The sequence below is a fragment of the Streptopelia decaocto genome (genome assembly GCF_964273445.1).
Source record: "Streptopelia decaocto genome assembly, chromosome: 1".
In the NCBI taxonomy this organism is placed as follows: domain Eukaryota; kingdom Metazoa; phylum Chordata; class Aves; order Columbiformes; family Columbidae; genus Streptopelia; species Streptopelia decaocto.
The window spans coordinates 86,059,770-86,074,335 of NC_138663.1; the positions used below are offsets into that span (position 1 = coordinate 86,059,770).

Sequence of the window (14,566 nt, forward strand, 5' to 3'; positions counted from 1 at the left end):
AAAACATTTCTATTTATGAATAAAACATGCTCATTGTAAAGCATCCTTTGCAGATTAAGACCTGAGACACATTTTTTCATCCTGTTTTTCTAAAAAATCAATTTTTTCAGTGATGGTTGATCCTTTGCAAAAATAATTGCAGTATCTCTTAACAAAATGTTAGTAGATCTGGCCAGAAGGTAAAGGTTGTCACTTGCTTCCAGAAACTGAGTTTTGAAAATCAGAATCATTCCCCCAAAATACATTATCCCCACACTGAAGTATTTGATTATTAAATGTTGAGTAATGCTTGCTATTTCTCCTTCTCTGTAAGCCATCTCTTTGGCTCCTGTACAGCGTGCTGTCTCTTGGTGAGAACATGATTGTGGGGAACGATGTCTTGTTCTGGTGACCTCGTTCTCTCTAGCTGCATCCTATGCAGAGCCCTCTGCTAGCCTTGAAAATCTTTTCAGACTACAGATCTATGGTTTCAAATCTTGCAGTTGGTAGGAATTTTCAGCTGCTTTTGTTACTCTATTGAGTGCATTGCTGCCACAATAGAATGTAACTGTTACAGGAATACAAGAAAGTTATTTTCCCCCATAAATGGATAATAATAGAAATAAAAGCTAACGTAAATGCTATTACTTGTATTTTCTATCTTTAGAATAGTGTTTTGCCACTTTGAATGTTGTTTCTTTGTTCTCAAGTTGAGGGAAAAAATGATTGTTACTGTTTCAACAGTGTTAATGAGCTTGGATTTGATAGTTGAAGTGAGGAGCTCAGTCCTTTGGTCTTTATTGTTTGGGAGAAATATAGATTTGACATGAGTAATTTTGAGAAAAGTGGTTGAAGAACTTCAGTTTGAAAGCCTTTCAGTCAGCGAATCTGTTAAAACGTTGCATTATATTTCTGGTACTGAAATATTGAAAGGTAATAATGCTACTATAATTTTTTTTTAAATGCAAACCTAATAGCACTTCAGAAAAGTGTAAGGTCTAATAAAACACGCTTTGTATAACAGTGTATTTTGCTGAGACAATTTATGTCATATTGCCATCGTTTCCCACTGCATGCTATGCACATTGGCCTGTAAACTGGGCAGTCATTTTCTGGATGATATCAAGTGATGTCAGACTTTGTCAAATTGAAAATAAAATGTGAGCCTGAAAAAAAGGCTCTGTTTGAGCTTTTAAGCCTGTGCTAAAGACTGGAGCAAAGAGGTATATAAATTTGAAGTTAAAAATATACTGGATGAGATACCAGCCAGGGTAGTTGCATGGGGGGAGCGGTTTGAACTGTGAATTTGTGGAACTAAGACTTGATTTGTTACACTTTGACTTAGAGAATCAGCTCTCCTTAGGCAGAGGACTGTATCAGTCATAAACCTTGCACAAGATGGACTGGTCTGGTAGGATTGCTCTGATCCTATTGTGTCATAACTCTGTGCAAGTTGTTCATGTTAGCTTCATTCTTTGACCTTTTTTGTAAAGGTGAAACAGTGCTCTGTAATAGACATGACAGGATCTTGATCTGTGAGATGAATAAAACCAGTTCTACTATGCTTGCAAAGTCCAGTAAGATCTGTCCATAACCCCAAATATTCCAACACAGCACCTCAGTGAGTTACTTAGAATTTGTTTGAATCTCTGGAAATGTCATCGGTTTATCATAAACTTTGTCAAATGTTTTTAATAACCTTTGTAGGAAAAATATCTGAATTTAAATATGTAAGTTCATTCATGTTTTTATTGTCAATGTTTGGTTAACAGTTGCCAGTCTTCTGATTTTTTTTTTTATTTTTTTTTTTTTTCCCCCCCCTGTAAACTTTGGTTTGGCTTTTAATTGCAGTCAGACTAGATGGTCGCTGTAGGTCCCTTCCAACTGTCAATTATATTGTAATTCTCACTGATCCTTTTCATTGGTATGTTTTCTGGAAAAAAATGTGATACGGGTCAAGTGGCACAGTTCTTTGTAAAAGCAGTTATGCCAAGCTTGATACTTGCTGCTTGTCTTCTTTCTTTTCCATTATCCACCATCTTCTTCTTATGCTTTTTGAGGAAAAAGTAGGAAGAAACAGGGAGGGATTGTTGTTTGTTTGTTTGTTTGTTTTAACTAAGTTTTATTTTAAATCCCTGCAACTATATTGGCTTACGTTAGTCGTTGAACAACTCTATATTTAAAGAAGCCTGAAAAAGGGTGTGTTATATTGAGTCTGTGTATCTTTATGATGCCCTGAAATATTTTGAGACTGGAGTGAAACATTTTTGTTTCTTGTTAGAATAACCTGTTGTTTAACCCAGGTTTTAAAAAACAGCACTCTTCATTTTCTGTTTGAATCTCAAAACTTTTACTGATCATTAAAGAGCACAATGAAGGATTGAGCCTAGAACTAAGATTATGTTGGTTTTGTTGACAGTGAGTTTCAAATCATGCTTTACTAGAAGCGCTTATGTTCCTAAATGGCTTTTTAATCAACTTTGAACTTGTGAGGTTTATGGACTGTACTGATTGGAACAACGAGTTCTGAATTCAAGACAAAACATGCTGTAATGGAGTTTGCAGCTATTGCAGCTCACACTTCATTGTTAAAAAAGGGGTGACTTTTTTGTAGTAATTATTACTTCAGATATGACAAGTTTTCGTACTGTCTATTTATTGTGCAGAAGGTGAGGAACAGCATTCCTTCTGCGTTTTTGTTTTTAACTGAATGATTGCTAGATGTGCCTGTGCATGCATCCTGTATTAGAAATACAGAATGTAGAGCTTTTTCTCTCTGAATTCTCAAGCAGACAAGCAAAGGTGCTAAGATATAATCTAGAAAACCCCTATGATACATTTTTCTACTGTAGTGTTGGTGATGTGTGTGCTGTCCTTTTGGAGTTCATGGCAAAAATAGTTTAGAATTGTGCACTAACATAATTCACTAAGCTTGTCTGAATCACTAGAATTACTTAGAGTAAACAATTTGGGAGGTGGCTTCTGTTTTGAAGCTGCAGTTTGTTTATAAGCAATGTGTTTTTAGTAATGAGATGCTGACTAGCATTTGTGTCTCTAGAGAAGAAGAGGAACGTCTGAGAAATAAGATCCGAGCAGATCATGAAAAGGCTCTGGAAGAAGCTAAGGAGAAATTGAAGAAATCGCGTGATGAGATTCAAGCTGAGATTCAGACAGAAAAGAACAAAGTAGTGCAAGAGCTGAAAAAGAAAGACAGCAAGCCACTGCCCGCTGTTCCTTTACCAAATCTTATAGGGATAAACAGTGGAGAACCAGCAGACCCGGATATCCGAGAGAAGAGGAACAAAATCAAAGAGGTAAAAATGATGATTATGTGGTCCTACGTGTTCTTGTTATTTATATGATGTTAAACTGCTGCTATGAATTATATTAAAAAGAAAAGACAAACAGGACTACAAATCTTTTTAATAACAGTAAACCCAAAGTGCACATCAAGTACTAATGAATATCAGCATTATTGCATGTTTTTTTTCCTGGTGGTGTGGTGTTAATATTTTACTGGATAGCAACTTAGGAATGATTTTAAGGATTTCTTCATATGGGTGGAAAGTGAGTTTATTGTTAACACACGAAACAGCAACAAGTGCATCCTTAAAGCAGAGCCTGACTTTGTCAGGTTCCATTCAAAGAATGGGATATGTTAGTATGTCACAAGATATTTTAAAATGTTTAAAAAGTGGATTGAAAACACAGGAAAAAAATTACCTTCTGCTAGAAGTTACAACCTGCCAAATTATCACATGCTTTTCAAAATAAGTTTTAAGTGGGTCTGAAAAACTAGGAGTCGTTTAAGGAGATTGCCTCATTTACCTGTAAAACATTCAAACTAAGAGGCTGGCTTAGGCTTTTGGTTCTGTGGCAGCCTGTGCTATGGGAATTGCTGTTTCTGGTCCTATCCTTTCCATTCCTGGTTGGCCATGAGATTCACTGCCCTCTTTTGCCCTGGTGATGCCTATTTCCTATTATTATTGCCAGGCATTTTTGAGTCTGTACTTTGAACTAGTATGGCAGAAACATTGTAGGGGCTCTTTTTTTTTATTTTTTTTTTATTTTTTTTTCTTCCCCCTTCTTCTTCAATGTGATTAGTTTTATGCCTAAAAATCAGGTTAGCAATTAGGAATAGTTTAGGCCAGAGGTAGACAAGCACAGGCTCTGTTATTAAAGAACATCCAGGAGCAAAATCTTATTTTAAACTGTAATTTGAGTTTAGTTATCTCATAAAACCAAACAAAAATAAGTCAGTCATACACCTGTCCTTGTAATACGGAGGAGTTGCAGCTGGAGTATGTGCCATGCTGTGGTTAGATCATCCAAGTGGGAATTTTACTTTGAATATTAATGATGACTAGATAAAATTCACTCTTATCAAATAATGAACAACTGCTTATGATACATGAGTGATACAGCATGGAGCTGTATCACTATTTGAATTGCTCAAGTGGCAAATCCTTCCCCAGAAGGTGTGACTACTGCAGAAGCACTTTTGACTGAGAGGCTTTGTGTGGGATATCGGACCCACTTGATCCTGCTTGGTTAGGGCTGTTGCCCAAAGAACAGCACTGAACTGTGGATTTCAAAAGGCTTTACTGCTTTTCAAAATTTTGTTCTCAAACATTTTCAATGGAAAAAATACTCTTGCTTTTCAAAATATCTTCTCTAGGGTGAAGATGAATGGTGGATGTCATGGTCATGTAGTTGTCAACACTTTTTATTTTAACTACAGAGTACTGTATTTAAATGCCTTTGAGTTTGCCACTGTTGAATTTAATGTGTAGAATAAAATTGAGTTGACAAGTAGTGTGAAATTACTGAGCACAGTTGACAATGAAGAACTAGTTGGAAGAAATATTCAACTAAAGTTCCTATAGATCGAGCCTGGAATTGGAGGGAGGGTTGAAAATTAGTGTTTGTGTTTCTGAGGTTGTTTGGTCAGAATGTAGACCAAGAGGAGATGAGAAGCTATAGGTTAATACAGAATGGCAATTTTCTTGGTGACATGAATAGGTAATAAAGTTTGGACAACTCTTGCTGATCTAAACCTGAGTGTATAGCTATTTGTGAGTAAGGAATGCTTAGCTGCAATTGCCACAAATCTCGTGCTGTAAAAGGCTCGTTCCGTTTTTGTTTTTTCTTTTTTGTTTTTTTTTTGGTTTTTTTTTTTTTTTTGGTGATCAGCCTGCATGTGAGTCACACCAATAAGCACTTACTTTTAGTCGTGTAACTTATTGATGGCTCATAGTGTGATTTCTGTAGTGTAGGATTTCAAAGCCATACCAAAGATTTTATGGGACTGTGTTTTAGGTGGGTATTTCAGTTAAGATAATCATATCTTTGTACTAGACAGTGACCACTGTGCTTAACCAGTCCAGGGTCATATTAGCATGACTGAACTTTGTTGTGTGAATTGCCTTCAGTGGGTCAGTCTTGTTAGTACCATGTCTATCAAGTAATCTTCAGAATATTTAAATTCGTTGATGCAGGGTAACAGATCATTCCTTCTATAGCTAGGTGCATGAGGGGGTAGAATACAGGAGTGGAAGGTCTGCTAGTGAGAATGGACAAATGATAATGCTGAAGAACCTGTTGTTGGTACCTTGTCATTTTTGTTTGGCCTCTGTTTCTGTCTCTGGATTTTGACATTTTCTGTGTTGCAATGGCTGAGATAAAACATATATCAACAGTGTCAGAAGAATAATATTTTGTCTGAAACCCAGTTTTTGAAAGCATCAGATGTATCACAGAAGGCTGCAGTGATTCCAGAGATTCAAAGTGCATTTTGAAATATGCTATGATCATTGCCAAGGTCGTCTTTCACTTTTTTGTAACCAGTGTAGACTAATAATCTTTGTAGGTGAAACACAGACCTAGCAGAAGTAGAACAAGTTCTAGGATACTATATCTCTAACATAGGTCTGTATCTAGCACTTCTGAAATGCAAGACATTATCACTGCCTGGACTGAGACTGAAAAAAACCACAGAGAAACTCCTAGCTCTTTGCAGGCTGTGTATCTGGCTTCAAAATTCTAGGTAGTCCTCAGAAGGCATTTGGCTCATGCCTTGGTTTACTTTGAAGTGTCCTGATGCATATTTGAGGAACTTCATTCTTACAGAACAGATTTAGACTGCTTAAACTGACAAAATGAGTGAATTTATATTTTGCCTAGTATCAAACAGTGAAAAGCTATCTAGAACTGTTCTGACTACTGGGGACAATTTGTAACATTCACATGGCTCTCTACAACTGGGAGAAAGACCAAAACCCTTCAAACAGGGATCTCATTTCTATCATTTTTACAGAAAATGTATTACTACTTTTTCTTTCTGAAGAAAAATGTGGTGAAGTCTTTATGAACAGTTCTTTGTATAAAAAATGATTTTGCAGTACTTCTAAAGTATTATTTTTAAGAAATGCTATTTAAAAAATAATTGATTTTTTTAAAGTGCATATAAATTAAAAAAGTTGTGTAATGTTCTTGAGAGCTCTGTAAAGCATTTGAAAGCTTTGTATAATAGGAATGTTTACTGGGCACAGAGATGGAGGCTTCCTAAGGTCATGGAATAAACCAGGAGCAGAATCGGTGTCACTTGGTTTTGTTTTTGTGTGTCTCTGGTTTTCATAGTTACATTTAGTGTATCCTCAACTGTAACTAATTCACATAATTGTTTAATTTGTATGTATTCTTTTCACAAAATATTAATTCAGTTATTTTAATAAGGACCATGGCGGATTATTTTAGATACACAGTAACAACTTCGAGAAGTAAAGGTTTTCCTCCTGCTTACCATATATGCTTTGAAGCACTTCTCTAGTATATTAGTTTGCTAAGTAGTATTTTAAGAATAAACACATCTGATAATTTGTCTTGCTGGTACACTTTAGCTTTGCATTAGTATTTAAAAAAAAAAGAAGTCACTAAAATATTAAGTGGAAGATGAGAAAATGTTTGAGTAGATGTAACTTGTATAATTTTCAAAAAAGATTTTAAGATATGTCTTACTTTTGTGGTTAATGCAAAGGAATTAAGAAAAGAACCCCTCATCTATTTGAAGTAATTGGCTTCTTTCTAAGTTAAATTAGATAGACTTGCATGAGTACTAGGAATTTTTGGCGCTTAATTTCTATTATTTATGTATTTAAATGGTGTTCAGAATATATATTTTCTTCTGCAGTTTAAGTGTAATCATTACAGATAGTTTGGGGTTTTTTTCTTAATTAATTCTGTCTCCTTGAGGAGTTAAATTTTACCTAGTCAAATAAGGAAAATTTTCTTAGCCTGAATTAGGTAAAAAGGATTTCTTAAATTTAAGCCCAGCGTTTCACAGTATTGCCTTACTGCCAACATTCATTATTGATACTTGTTAAGATACAGTGTTTCACCCAATAATGGCACTAATCCCATGCAGGATATTCTATATATACCTTCTTCTAAACATTTAAATGTTTATTTTGAGACTTTGGGTTGTTGAATCCAGGAATGTTGGGCTGTTGAAATTATGGTTGTGTGTTTTGTATACAAGTCAGTATGCATTGTACTGCATACAGTATTGGCTTTGCATTTGTACTGACTACAGAGTTTTGGAGATGATTGTCAGGGACCCAGGGGCCTGGGTGGTGGTCTCCTTGATCCCACCAGTAAGGGGAAAGAGTGTGAGGAGAAAGGGTACTGGGAATGCATGTCAGCAGTTGTTTGTGGAACTTGTGTTGACAACAGAGCTTTGGGTTCTGTTACTGTGGGACTCTGTCCGTAGGGTCTGCCTGGGAGGGATGGGATCTACCTCGCACATGCAGGGCAAAGGCATCTTTGCCAGCAGAATGGCTGACCTTGTAAGGGGGGCTTTGAACTGGGAGTGATGGGGGAGGAAAACACTAACCAAGCAGCCCTGTGAGGGAGTGACTGACAGGGCAGACAAGCAAAGGGCCTGCAGTGATGTGACAGAAAGGGATCACAAAATCAGCAAAACAGAGCTTAAGCAGGGTCACCTCTAGCACTTGCATATAAGCAAGGAGGTGCCTGCAAGGCACCATTTTGGAGAAATCCCTAAAACCTTTTCTGAGAGGTCAGCATGCCTGGGTACCTCTCTGAAGTGCATGTGCAATAACGCATGTGGCATGGGGACTAAACATGATGAGTCAGAGATCTGTGTGCATTTGCAGGGCTGTGATGTTGTTGAGATCATGGAGATGTGGTAAGATGACTTTCATGACTGCAGTGTTGCATTGGAGAGGGATAGAGACTCCTTAAGAAGACTAGGCCAGAAAAATGAGGGGGTGATGTTGCCTTTTATGTGAGAGAGCAGCAGTAATCCCTGGAGCTCTGCCTGGGGATGGATGATGAACCAGCAAGAGCTTATGGGTAAGGATTAAAGAGCAGACTGGTATGGGTGGCACTGTAGTTTGTCTGCCATAAACCCCCTGACAAGGAATAACGAATGAGGTGCTTTACAGGCAGACTGGAGCAGCATCATGTTTGCAGGCCCTGGCCTTCATGGAGGACTACAACCAGCTCAGTATCTGCTGGAAGCGCAACCCAGCAGGGTATAATGAGTGCAAAAGTTTCTTGGAGTGTATTGACACCAAATTATTCCTCCAAATGAAAAGTGTGGGCAATGAGGACAGATGCTCTGCTAAACCTCATATGAAGTAGGAGGGGTTTATTTGGGATGTGAACTTCAAAGGCAGCCTTTTGCTGTAGGGTCCATGGGATCATAGAGTTTAGGATCCTGAAAGGAGAGAGAAGTGCAAAAAGCAAGCCCACAGGCCTGAACTTTAGGAGAACAGACTTTGGCTTCTTCAAAGATCTGTTTCATGGAGTCCTTTGGGATAAGGCTCTGGAGGGAGGAGGGGCCCAAGAAAAGCTGGTTAATATTGAAGGATCTCTTTGACCAAGCTCAAGAGCAGTACATTCCAATGAGCAGAAAGTCAAGCAAAAATGCCAGGAGCTCTTTCAAAACTCTGATGCAGAAAGGAAGCATACACAATGTGGAAGCAGGGACAGTTAACCTGGGAGTAATACAGAGGTGTTGTCTGAGCTTACAGAGATGAAGTTAGGAAAGCCAAAGCCTGACTGCAAGTGAATCTGGCAACGGATGTCAAAGGCAACATAAAGGGCTTCTATAAGTACACAGCTAACAAAAGGAAGGTTGAAGAATATATGAGCCTGCTGCTCAAGGAGGCAGGGGACCTGGTGACATAGGGCATAAAAGAAACTGAGGTTCTTTTTTGCCACAGCCTGGACTGATAAGACTGGCCTTCAGGAATCCCAGGCCCTGGTGACGACTGAGAAAGTCTGAAGCAAGAAAGACATACCCTTGGTGGAAGAGTAGCAGGTGGAGGAATACTTAAGCAAACTGTACATACATAAGACTATGGGCCATGATGGGATGTACCCAGAAGTGCTGAGAGAGGTGGCTGATGTCATTGCAAGACCTCTTGATAATATTTGAAATATCATGGTGATTAGGGGAAGTGCCTGAAGACTGGAGGAAAGCAAATGTCATTCCTTTCTTCAAGAAGGAGGACCCAGGGAACTACAGGCTGATCGGCCTTATCTCTATTCCTGGGAAGATGATGAAGCAGCTAATCCTGGAAACTATTGCCAGGCCTAGGAGCAAGAAGGTGATTTGGAGTAGCCAGCATGGATTGACAAAGGGAAAGTAATGGTCCACCTGCTTGATAAACTTGTACATTGAAATGACTGGCTTTGTAGATGAGGGTGAGTAGTGGGTATTGTCTGGCTAGACTATGGTAAGGTTTTTGGCACTGTCTGCAGTAAAATCCTCTCAGAGAAGCTGAGAAAGTATGAGCTGAATAAGCAGACAGTGAGGTGGGTTAAAAACTGGCTGAATGGCTGAGCCCAAAGTGTGGTGATCAGTTGTCTGAAGTCTATTTTGAGGCCACTAACTAGTGGTGTACCCCAGGGTCAATACTGGGTCAAATCCAGTTCGCATCTTCATTGATGATCTGGATGATGAAGCAGAATATACCCTCAGCAAGTCACCTGGTGACACAAAACTGCGGGGGAGTGGTTGATATGCCAGAGCATTGTGCTGCCACCCAGAGGGACCTCAACAAGCTGGAGAAAGGGGCTGGCTGTCATGCAGTTTAACAAGGATACATGCAAAGTCCTTCACCTTGGGAGGAACAACCCCATGCACCAAAATATGCTGGAGGCCACCCTACTGGAAAACACCTTTGTAAAGGAGGACTTGGGGGTCCTGGTGGACACAAGTTGAACATGAACCCTTGCAGTGAAGGGCTAGTTGTATGATGGGCTCCATTAGACAAAATATTGCCAGCAGGTCAAGGGAGGTGATCCTGTCTCTTTACTCAGCACTGGGGAAGTCCCACCTGGAGTGCTCTGTCCAGTTCTAGGGTACCCAGTATGAGAGAGATATTGGCATACTGCAGAGTCCAGCAAAGGGCCACAAAGATGGTTAAGGAGCTGGAGCATCTCTCATCTGAGGAAAGGTTGAGAGAGCTGGGATTGTTTGTCCTGGACAAGAGAAGGCTTAGAGCAATCTCACCAATGTATATAATAGCTGAAGGGAGAGTGCAAGGAGGACAGGGCCAGGCTCTTCTGAGTGTTGCCTAGGGACAGGACAAGAAGCAAATGGCATAAACTGAACCACAGGAGGCTCTATCTGAACATTGGAAATCCTTGTTTACTGTGAGGGTGACTAAGCAGTGGAGCTGGTTGCCCAGCAGTTGTAGAGTCTCCCTCCTTGGACATATTCACAGGATGACTGGACATGGACCTGGGCAGCCTGTTCCAGGTTACCTTGCTTGAGGGGGAGGTTGGACCAGATGATCTGCAGAGGTGACAGGATGTTTGTTGGCTAAGCCTGTCAACTGGAAAAAAGCTTCTCCAGAATGTTAAATAAGTGCAGTTAAATAAATTGAAGAGTCAAATGGTTTTTATGTTTTAGGTTTCAAAGACAGACTGGCAAATCCAAGTTTTTTGTTCTACTGCTTGTTCTGTATTGTTGTGATAGACAGTCATGTAATTTGGCAGTGCTCATTGTACATTGACTTTTTTTTATTAGGTTGGTGCAAAAGTAATTGCAGTTTTGGACCATGAATTTTAAATTGTTATAACTAGGCTTAAACACATCTTTTTAAATTAAAATAGGAACTATTACAGTCAACACATTTTGCCAACAAGAAATAAGTTTGTTTATTCCTGTAGCATAAAAATACGTGCTTTGGCATTTGATGAACTCTTGGAAAGCATTTTCTGCATCCTGCTGGTTGTGGAAGCGTTTTTCCTGCAAAAAATCAAGGTGCTAGAAGAAGTGATAGTCAGTTGGTGAGAGGTCAGGTGAATGCATCAGATGAGGCAAAACTTCATAGCCCAATTCGTTCAACTTTTGAAGCACTGCCTGTGTGGCATGCAGTCGGGTGTTGTCAGGGAGAAGAACTGGGCCCTTCCTCCAGCTGCAGGCAGTGCAGTTTTCGCTGCATCTCATCAATTTGCTGAGCATCTGTCTCAGATGGAATGGTTTCACTAGGATTCAGAAATCTGGAGAGGGTCAGAACAGCAGCAGACCACCAAACAATAACCATGACCTTTTTTTTGGTGCAAGTTTGGCTTTGGGAAGGGCTTTTTCTCAGTCCAACCAATGAAGCTGATCATTGCCAGTTGTCGTATAAAATCCACTTTTCATCACACATCACAATCTGATCGAGAAATGGTTTGTTGCATAGAATGATAAAAGATGACACTTCAACTTTTTTTTTTTTTTGAATTTTTGGTCACCTCATAAGGCACCAACTTATTGAGCTTTATCACCTTTCTAATTTGCTTCAAATGCTGAACAACTGTAGAATGGTTGAGGTTGAGTTCTTCAGCTACTTCTTGTGTAGTTGTAAGAGGATGAGTTTTGATGATTGTTCTCAGCTGGTTGTTGTCAACTTCCAATGGCTGACCACTATACTCCTCATCTTCAATGTTCTCGTCTCCTTTACAAAACTTGTGGAACCACCACCGCACTGTGCGTTCTTTAGCAGTTCCTGGAACAAATGCATTGTTGATGTTGCGAGTTGTCTCCACTGCTTTACAACCCATTTTGAACTCAAATAATAAAATCACTTGAATTGGCTTTTTGTCTATCATCATTTCCATAGTCTAAAATAACTATAAAATAAACAGCAGGTGGTAAGTCAGTAGCAAAAAAACATAAACCGAGAAAAGTGCATTAAAATGATGTATAAAATAACCACAATTATTAAAGAATGTATTTCAGTATCAAACAGCAAATTTCAACAATGCAAAAACTGGTTACTTTTGCACCAACCTAATAATTCAGCTCAAAGAAGGTGTGGTGTTCACACAAATAAGCTAGAGTTATGAAGTAACTGAAACTGCTGGCTGTAATCATGCTTGCTTCTTGTGCAGTTTAAAAGCTGTTATGAGTCTAGTTTAATAGTTTAAAACTAATTTAATAGTTTAATGAGATGGGATAGCAAGGAGAGATCTTAGTACTTTTGGTATGCTGTTTTCAACACACCCAAAATTTTGTTATGTTCCTGCTTGTCATGGCTTTCTGGTAAAAAGTGGAAAAAGACATTTAAGCAAAAGTTGTTGTGAAATGGGCATCCAGGGAGCATAGGGACCACAGTTAAAGATCACTTGCTACATCTGACACCCCGCGGGATGAGTCGCTCTTAAGTTCGGATGCTTTGCACAAGTGAGGAACAAGGTTCTGTCTGGGAAGCTGGGGATGTTCTGACTTGAGCGAACTTACAGTGGCACTCATCAAAATGTTTGTTGTATCCTCTTCTAAAATGGGACTTCTGGTATGTTGCCTTTTAGAAGGGAAAGTAGGAGGATAGTTTATTTAATATTAGTGGGGGCAATTTTGGAAATACTTTCAGAAATGTGCCAAGAAGAGAAGTGATTAAAACACTTTCATCATGTGCTCTGGATGATGCTCAAGAGACTGCTAATAGTGTTGAAAAGTAACAAATTGTTCAAGTTGTTTTATAAGCAGCAAAACCAGTGGTTCCCTGTGGATTTTTGATCTAAATCCCCTTACACCACCCTCTGTTCCTCATGCACACATTGTGAACGCCCTCTTACCTTCCTCTTTGACTGCATGAGTTGCAATGTGTTCTGTGCCCTGTTTAGAGCTACCTGCATGCTAAATGCTGCCCCTCTGAATGAGTGAAGTGTTGGATTATAACTGCTTTCCTCTCAGCTGGGGTACTAATTTGTGTCTGTATAACTTACCAAGCCATAGATTTTTTTTTTTTTTTTCTCTCCCTCCCTTGCCCCCTTCCCACCCAAAGTAGAGGTCTCAAGTATCTGGTTCTTTCAAGTCTGTAAAATCAGGTTTGAAATGAGAAAATGGATTCAAAGGCTACTGCAAATGTACGTGGCAAATGACAGATGTGCAGACAAGATTGCATAAGCCTTATTCTCTTAAGAAACAAGGTTAAAAATAATTGTGTCCTTTTACCTGATTTATGTTTTGTGTGCTTATTGAGAAAAGAGCTGCGCAGAAGAAAGAAAGACTTAATCATGTAGTGGTCTTTCTATGCTGCATAACTCTTCGTAGTTACTATTCATACAACTTCCACTGCTAACTTCATTTTATATTTTTTTAATTGCAGTATTTCTGATCTAGCCAAATAGGCTGCCTTCTGTGACTGTGGGATGTTATTCAGCATCTAAAACCAATTTAGAACAATTTAATCATTGCTAGCACTTTACAGTCTTTGTTCTCTTGGTCAAAATTACTTAGACTTCTGCTTGGTTAGGACATCAGTTTTTAATAATAGATGTCTATTGTGTTTTGCACAGTATTTTGTAGCTCACTGCTCCTGGCTTTGATCCCAGTAAAAATGAAGCACAATAAGTATTGTGACCTATCTTTCAGCATATAAGATAACACTCCCTGTGGTGTATGTCTTTGTACAGAATGAACATACACACACAGATTTTATATATGTGTGTATACAAAAATGTTTATATATAAATGTATACACAGATTGTTTATTAAGTGATCCTGTTTGCACACTATTTGGATTATTCTATGTTCTGGATTTTCAAATTAATTCAGCATGTTGAGAACAGCTGCATTGGCTTTAAATTAGTTTCACTGTACTTTTTTTAATGCTTATCTCATTTTTACTGAGTTAGTGAAATCTGCATAAAGAAGGACTGTTCTTGATCAAGCATGTTGGTAAACTAATTTTTAATGGATATATTAGAATGAAAATTGTGCATTTAGCAGTTTGGCCAGTATGGGCAAGTTAGAAATGGCCCTGCACAAAGTTGCGTTCCATGTTGGGATAATAACATGAAGAACTTATTTTACATTTTAGAATCTTTAATTTTTTGCTATGAGAAGCTTTGTAGCTTGGTGTATTTATTTTGCTCTGGCAGGAAGATGAAAATGAAGCTGCTAGTGTGGATGGTGAAGTACTGCAGCTGCACATTCTGGATAGGTTGCTTTAGTTGGTAACTTAAAATGTGCTACTAGGAAGGAATACAAGTTTGTGTGTTTGAGGATATTTAAAAAATGAATTTATTTACTCCAGTTGTAGCAATTACAGAACGTGCATTA

The 14,566-nt window shown here is 38.6% G+C and overlaps 1 protein-coding gene across 2 annotated transcripts in view; it reads left to right on the top strand.

Annotated features, from left to right (window-relative positions):
- MAN1A2 (mannosidase alpha class 1A member 2) overlaps positions 1 to 14,566 on the top strand; it is a 148,041-nt gene that overhangs the window by 28,603 nt on the left and 104,872 nt on the right. For both annotated transcript variants that reach the window (XM_082045553.1, XM_082045554.1), the window contains exon 2: positions 3,038 to 3,293. In XM_082045553.1, coding sequence (XP_081901679.1) covers positions 3,038 to 3,293 — 256 coding nt within the window. The remainder of the gene's footprint in view (positions 1 to 3,037; positions 3,294 to 14,566) is intronic.